The sequence below is a fragment of the Pygoscelis adeliae genome, unplaced genomic scaffold, assembly GCF_000699105.1.
Source record: "Pygoscelis adeliae isolate BGI_AS28 unplaced genomic scaffold, ASM69910v1 Scaffold1, whole genome shotgun sequence".
NCBI lineage: Eukaryota > Metazoa > Chordata > Aves > Sphenisciformes > Spheniscidae > Pygoscelis > Pygoscelis adeliae.
Genome location: NW_008824051.1, coordinates 5,047,058 through 5,055,390, shown reverse-complemented (window position 1 = coordinate 5,055,390; position 8,333 = coordinate 5,047,058). Strand labels below are relative to the sequence as shown.

General features: G+C 41.5%; 1 protein-coding gene across 1 annotated transcript in view; it reads right to left on the bottom strand.

Moving 5' to 3' along the window:
* The window catches only part of SUSD4 (sushi domain containing 4), a 106,640-nt gene that overhangs the window by 80,272 nt on the left and 18,035 nt on the right, over positions 1–8,333 (bottom strand). The window contains exon 4 of the mRNA XM_009333703.1: positions 6,757–6,803. Coding sequence (XP_009331978.1) covers positions 6,757–6,803 — 47 coding nt within the window. The remainder of the gene's footprint in view (positions 1–6,756; positions 6,804–8,333) is intronic.

The window sequence follows — 8,333 nt, the reverse complement described above, 5'->3', positions numbered from 1 at the left end:
CTATGGGCCAGAGACTATTCCCCGTAGGTGGTTTGTGTACAGCTTCTCAGTTTCAGAAAGTAAAGAACTTTAATGATACGGACATCAACCACCCTGTGCCGGTTGGCCTCACTGCATGAGTGGTAATCGGCACCTTTAATTTGCTAACCAAAATGTAACCCACAATGTTAGGCACTGTGTCTTTGTGGATTAAGTATTTTTTTATTAAGATATTCCTTCTCCATATTCTACCTGCTCAAAAACACGGTCAGAAGGAATTGTCCTAGAGATTTGGCTGTTGGGTAGGTAAGTTTCATCCTTTAGTTAGATTCCGGCAAGGGTGAAAAGGGTGTAGCGGTGATTGTAGCTGAGGGTAAAGAGAGAATTTATTTGTGGCAGTGTGAGACTGTAAAAAAGCCATCAGCGCAGGTTAGTTGCAGTTGAATGGGTATAGGGGTGGTCAGTCCATGGGGAAAAGAACAGCTTAAAACAGAAGTTTGCAATTAATTATTTTAAAATATAAAATAGCAATGACTAGCACTGAGATTTGGCTGGCAGAACATCATTCCAGGCTGTAAGTACATATTGTTGCAATACATCCTCCAGACCTCCTGGCCACAGACCAGCTTCCTTTTTCATCGACCACAAGGAAGAACTATTGCTTCCCAGCCCCCCAGCCCACACGTATCATGTTGTTAAAGACAGTTCTGCATGTACAAATAAGAAAAATAATTCAAGCATCATCCAGTGAAATGTGGGGGTGTGCTAAGGGGAGTTCTGCATGCCTTGGAAGGCACAAAACTATTAAGGGCTAAGATTTAATAATGACCTTGTCGTGTCCTTATGGCAGATAATAGCCTAAGACATGTGACATTTCTTGTGTTCTTAACAGGGTCAAGTGTTTAAACATTTTCAAACAAACACGTGACTGCTGATTTTACCCCTCTATAAATGAGATAAGTCATTCAGGGAATTTTTTCATACCTGGAGTATGCTATATTTCAGTTTTAACTTAGAAATATTAATGAGCCTAGATTTCACAAAAATGAGATGTGCATGGGTGACCTGGGGAGGCATACATTATTAAACCATGTAAGACTACACAGATGCTTTTCAAAGAAAGGTTTTCTCTTCTTAGGTGTTAATATTGATGTCTTACTGTTAATATTCAGGAGTGAATGATTTCCTGAGTATTTTCCTATCTATTTCCAAGTGTGCTTTGGTCCCTTCCAGAGCACGCCTGGAGACCCTCCTCTTCATCAGGACATTGCCTTTGCTTGACTCTGCAAGAGGCTACCCCCCACACCTCTCTGGGTAGATTTGTATTGGAAATCTCGATTTCATCACTTCAGTTCATCCCTGTCTAGAAAGGCCAGCTTTCTCACCTACCTCTGCCTGAAGAAGGTGATTGCCGTCCATTCAGTAATTGCAGGGATTGCAGGAAAGCAATTATTCTAAACAGAATACTTTAAGGTGATTGCTTAGAAGAGAGGCTTGCCTCATAAGTGTGCTTTCAAGAACAGGTCTGCAATTAGGAGGATAATTATTTTGATAAATTCTGAACCACTAACAATTACGATGGCTCAAGAAAAGCAGCCCTAAAATAGTTGAGTTCTGATTCTGCAGATGCTAAGTGCTGGCTGCTTTCAACTCCTACCGAATTCAAATGAGAGTTGAAGGCATTCAGTTTCTCACAAAGCCAGGATTTAAGAAGGGGCTTTCCCTTCCTTAAACATAATCACTCTCGTTTGAAGGGAGGGGCACCCTGAAGAAAATGACAGGAATATGAAAGGAGAATTCTTTTTCCTTCACTGAGCCATTAGCACTGACAGCCATAAAACCACATCTGGGACCAATATACAAACATTAATAACCAGCCATCAGTGTAGTTTTACCAATTAGCGCTAATTACATTTCATTAGAAAAACTGGCAGCATAGGGAGGGTGGAGTTTGAACTACTTTTTTGTTTCTTACTGACCTACATAGCTAATGAAAAGTTTTAATTAACATAAAACTATACTTTATTTTTATTTCCATCAACATAGTTTAGAGGAGATTACAGGGGGAAAAATGACACCTGGCTAATTGGAGAACTGGACTACACAGCACTTACTGGGAGATCTGTTCTTCAGCTCAACACGTGGAGATTTTTGTACTTTTCTGATTATAGCCAAATTATACTTGCCACTAGTCCTGTGACTACATTTGGCCCTCGCTTTCCATTAGACAGCAATTTCCAGCAGAAGAATGTGAAGTGAAACAATTCCAGGACCTGAAACAATTTAAATCGGTTATGAGTGCTTTTCTTTTCATCCCACCAGACAAGAAGAGGCTAGCAAATACAAAGTGCAATATGCAGTGTTTGATTTGCAACGCTGTTCTGAGCATGAACAGTGTTCATCACCCTTAAGTATAAACTCGTGATTAATTTTTCTATGCCCACAGCACACTTGACACAGTTAATTTTCTTTGTGTTATGACACCTGAAGTTCTGCATAAGAGAGCAGTGTCTTTCACCTCCAGCTCACAAATTCATTACTCACTGAAGGTTGGTCTGTGTAAATTAAGGTGCCCAGCCCCACCCATTTTCCCACTGGAAATCACACTTTCCGTCCCTTTTCACCAGTTTGGCAGAGGCAGCCAAGAGCAGAACGAGGAGGCACACATTCAACTTCCACCGCACCGTTGGGGTGGGCAGCACAGCCCATTACATAGGGGACCGCACAGGGACAGCAAGACACAAATTCCTTCCTGCCACTGCCTGAACTTACAGCTACAAGCAAGTCCCTTGGACTCAGCTCCCCCAAAGGGCACTTAAATTCAAAATTGCAATCTCCAGAACCCTGCTCAGCTGCAGTTTAATTCAAAGGCACTTCGCTATTTCTTAGAAAAATTTTCCTGGGGTTTGGGGGTGTGTTTCTGGGTGTGGGCTCAGCCTCGGCAGCAGGGATCTTGTGCTTGCCTAGGAAGTGGTGTGCCTCCATGTAATGGCTTGACAGGAGCATGTAAGCTAGCAAGATACTTCAGATAAGAAGGGTCTCTCTCAAACCAGAAGGGATGTGCCTTCCTTTGTCCAAACCGAGCAGCTGAGCTTTCCACCCAGGTGCAGAAGAAATCTGCTTCCACGGCCCAGGGGGATTCAGGCCCTTGCATCTCATGTCTCTGCAGGGTTTGTGTAGACACAGTGTGTTTGCCTAGAAGCATTTAATTAATCATGTAGAAAAGTAAAAAGCTGTGTGCTACCTTTTTCCTTGCATAAGGAGCAGCTTTATATGTTCCTTCAGGACACAAGAAAAGAAGGAGGAATCGGAGTGGAGTCCCCATGAGAGAGGAGAATAAAAGAGACGAAGCAGATGCGTTCACACATATTCTTTGAATGGCTATGGCATGAATAGAGCTGCTGTTTGAGAACCCTTCCCGTGCAAATACCTGTACCTTTACAATCCTGAAAGCAGAATAACAGAAAAAGGTAAAATGTCACAATTTTATAGCACTACACATGGTTAAGTTGTTGAGATTTTTTTATATTGGGTCCTAACCAAATGCCATGCGAAACCTTAACTTCATAACACATGGTCAAATACAAATTTGGTGAGAACTGATTTACATGCATCTTATATATTCCATATCTATGCATTTTTATGTTTCTTGATAGAGGATACAGCAGTTTGTGTTAACTTCATTTCATAGCAAAGCTATGCAAAAGCTACAAAAGGATAGTTGTGTCATTGTTACACTAGAATTTTTGTAACTTTCTTTGGCATCTGTTCTGATGCACATATTAAAAACCACAGTATCAAGCTGCAAAACTTTTAGAAAAACCCACAATCCAAAATGGATATTTAGAAAATATCCACAGCCATATAGTGTGAATTAGTGCAGCCGGAAGAAAGGGACCAGAAAGAAAAACCTACTAGACAGCACTCGGCATTAGCAGACTTTGAAGAAGCAGAGATTTGGATCTGAGCTGTTTTCATCTCTAATTTCCATTTTGATTTTCTACTTTTCTCATGTAGCCACAAAAATAGCTCGATTCAGCTATAGCCACATTACGTCTGAGTTGTGCCAATTGAATCAGCTGTTCATTTGGCTCTCAGTACAGGCAACAGTTCAGGTTCGTTCAGGTTTCTCCCTGCATGTGATCCTTTTTTGGTGCATTTTTGTAGTTGAATATCTGTCAGCTCTTATCAGGTGAGATGATAACAAATCTAAAGCTGTCCAGAAAAACCATGATCACCATTACTGCATACTGTTGCGACCCTGAAATTCACAGCAACAACAGGATTAGCTTGAACTGAAGAGAAGACTAAACTAGATTAGGTTGGATCAGCTATTCTCCTTTAGCAAAAAAACCCTAAACAAAACAAAACAAAACAAAAAAAACAAACAAAAAGAACATCATCAGTTCTTAAAAGGGGGTGCAAGGGGGTCAGGATAAGTCCACGCCAGCTCTGCTGGTATGTGTCAAGGTGTGTGACTTTGGTGGCAGTGCCTCCCCTCTGTAGTCCATGGAGGGGAAGCTGTGGGTCGAGAGCCACTGGGCAACTGAAGGCGGGAGAGGGGTGTGAGAAAAAAGGGCATGGTTGGAATTGGGGTGAGTTACCCTGTGACAATCTGTTTGGGAACAGAAGACGAGAGAGAGAGCAAGCCCTCTATAGCGTGGAGAAGGAAAAGGCAGTAGCCTGCCAATGACACTGCATGTGGCAACAGCATGGATTGGAAAAGCCTCCAAAATGATGCTGCCTTCCTCTTTTCTTCATGTTCCTGCCTTCTCCGCACAAGGGTCTACTGCACCCTCCAGGGACAACAGCTCCCCCAGAGCAAGGGCTGAAACCCTACTTAGCTACACAGAGGGAGGACTTCTGTCTTTTTTCTGAGTAAGATGACTTTCAGGTATTTGGATTCCCATGGGAGTTGTCTAATTCTTTACGCTTGCTCATGAAAAGCAAATCCATCCAGGTCTAGTCTCCATCAACAGGTTAATTGTAATAATATTAATTATTCCTTTTTATTAAGTTTAGTGCCATTTAAAAGCTTTGTCCTTCTTTGTAATTAGATGTTAAGGTTCTATTATTTATATGAGGTGATTGCTTTCTTTAAAGTGTAGAACACAAACTGAAACATAAACTAATTTCTCCAGTATAGCAATGCCAACACATTTTTGGTGCATAAAGCATCAGGTATTATATACATGGATGGGACCACATATGGTGGTGATGATGGCAAGAGCTTCAGATGACGGGCTTTCAAAATCTAATGCTAATTAGATCTTCATCTGGTCAGACCTTCTATGTGTCCCTGACCATTACATTTCTCTCAGTTGCCCCAGTATATTCTGTATGCTGAAGCGTATTAGTGTTTGGTTAAACCTAAGTTTCCAGAACGGCATCCAGTTGTCTTGTGGCAGTTTGTTCAAACAGTTACCTTCCATGTGAAAATAAAATTCACAACTATCCAACTTGAATTGGTCAACTTCAGCTCCCAAACAACGATTTCTCAGAGCCTTTTTCATCTAGACTTGAGAGTCCCTTTAGAACTGTACTTTTTCCCATGAAAATACTTCAATACCACATCTGAACCACTTAATGAGATTCTTTAAGGTAAGCTCAGCAGACCAAACTCTTTACATTTCTCACTCCAAGAGTGTTAAACAGGAGCTTGTTTGAGCAGCTCCAGGGCCACCTGGCACATGGGGAGGCTGAGCAGGGGCAGGACCCCCAGACGACGGGGACACGCCAGGCTGTCTGGTCCCAGCTGCCTGAGCCGGTGGTCCATGTGATCTGGACCTGCTCAAACCACCACTGTGCTCCCCACTGCTGCGGCAGTAAGGGAAAAGCACTGCTGGGCAGAGATGGCCTCGGCTGAGCTTGCTCCTGCCCTGCGAGCAGCAAGGAGATGGGTGCTTTTGAGTCCCCACCTTTGCTAGCCACTGCCACCGGCTCGGCTCTGCTGAGCTCCTGTGCAAGGGAGGGAGAAGCCTGTGCTGGGGTGGAAAAGGCTTTGCTCAGTCCTGGGAGAAAGGGTAGGGAGAAATGGACAGTCCTCTCTTGGAAGGTGGTTCCTTCTCTTCTTTGGAGCCGCAAACTTAAGGCTTGCTTTCACTGTTGAAGAGCTCGTAGTAGCCTACGACCCTTTTCAAAGGGATTACTCCATGCTGGGTGATGACAGCCACCAACCCCAATGCTGGCTTTGTAGGGAGCTACCACTACAAAGCTCCTCATGAAAAGCCCAAACTGCCTTGTGCCCAGCCAGAAAGAAACTGAAAGAATTCACTGTCATGTCTTTTTGTCCCCTCTTCATTCCCCACACTTCACAAATTCTCATCTATAATTGATTGTTATCTGTTACCATTTTCTATTGATTGTACATCACTGCTTATTCCTAATTGCTGCTTTCATTTTTTCACAGAGTCTGGATGGCCTTTCAGGCAATGCTGTCATCTTTCTTGGCACTGGAATCACAGCTTTTTGGCTATTTAATGAGCTCTTCTTGAAAGAGCTCACAGTTCTCCATCACGTTTGCTCCTTCTGATTTTTTTTTTCTCACTATCAGTGTCACCATTTTTTCTTCATCTTTGGGAAACTAGTCCTTCTGAAACACTGAAAATGTGTAAAAGTCAGTTCTTTTTTTGCCCATTTTGAATATTAGCAAGCAGTGAATACTGTTCCCTGGTTGATCACTTAGCTTTAGCTGTCACAGAAGGGTCCAGAATACATTTGGTGTAGGGTAGGTGTTCTAGGTTAGGAAGCTACCCTTGTAACTTTTAGAAAAAATACCTTCAAAATAGTCTCCGAGGATATTGCAGTTCTTTCCATATTCAAAGCTTGTGAAGAAAAGAGGAATTGTATATGTGAAATTTTGCTGCAACTGATTTGAATCCAGGAGTTCTTATTCAGTCCATCATAGTCAAGTCAGAAATTATTTTTCTAACATTTAAGACTGTTTGGGTAGCAGGTTGTATTTCAGCTGATGATTTATTTATGAATCTGAGGAAAAAGATTATTTATGACTGCAAATGTGGGATAAATTGTGAAATTTTACCTACACCCAAAATTGAATCACAAAACTTCAGCCTATATATTATTGACAAGCTTCCTTCCTAATATATTGTTTAGCAAACATTAACATTATCTCATTATATGTGGTCTTTGCCCCAAAGAGTCTGCAGTCTCATTCAGGCACCAAAGATTTTTTAGCAGAGGAAAACATAATGAAGTAATTAGTTTTGAAATAAACAGACATCATTTCAGATTAGAGAGGAGGCACTTTAATTAAGGCATCATCCAGAAACCTTCATCTGCAAGGCACACATTCTGCACCAGCGATGGCAAAAGATGTTATGCGAAGGATTTCACTGAAAGCAGAAACCAGTCCCCTTAGATTATGACAGTGAAATAATTTTACCTATGCCTAAGTCATAGGTCCATCAACAAAACACAAAGGATAGTGATTTCAAAAGCCATACGATATGTTTAATCCTCCTTACAATATACTGAGCGCACTTCCCTGCGGTTTGGTTTTGCTGGGAACTGAAACCATTAAGGTGCACGGTCCTCAGGCAGAGTTACAGCGCTGAGAATTATTCCACCACAGTTCAGTGCAATTTACCACGTCTCATAATGCCTGAATACAGGCAGCCCATGAATGCAAATGGGAAGAATAATTTCATTAAATTATTTTTATAACTGCATAATTTTAGTAATTAAAACCTTTACTTATACTGATTCAGGGGCGAGCGGAATATTACATCAATGCACTGCACTCATTAAATTTTTAAGGTTGACTAGTAAATTTGTGGGCGATGCAAGCCGTAGTTAAAAAGCTTTGAGGAGAAAAATGGTCGAACAGCATTTTGATTAGTACAAATATATTTATGGGAATTGTCTCCCCAAATTCAGTCTGGTGGGAACAGATGGGCTTTTTCACGTACCTGGTTCTATGGCTATTTTGCTGTGCTTCAGATGTTTCTGAGGCACAGGTGTTTCTAGGCAACATTTACTGAATTCTCCAAGGAAAAATATCAGCATAGAAAAGTCAAAACTAAAAGCTGCCTGACCCAGGAGCTGTACTGAGTTAGCCAGTTGTCTGGTCCTTCGGTTATTCAAGGCCAAAGAAATATGCTTACTTATTTCTTTGGGCTTTGAGTCAAGCTTTTAGGTTATGATCTGCAGAAACAGTGAGAAACCCAAAATTAGCAAAGCCCAAGAGATATGTAAGGGAGCATTGAAAATAAGTTGCTCATCAAATACTGATAATCATTCAGTCATCTCCATAAGCATGCACAGGACACGGAAAACAAATACAACAAAGCACATGCATTACATGAAAATCCTGATTTTATACATATTTTATC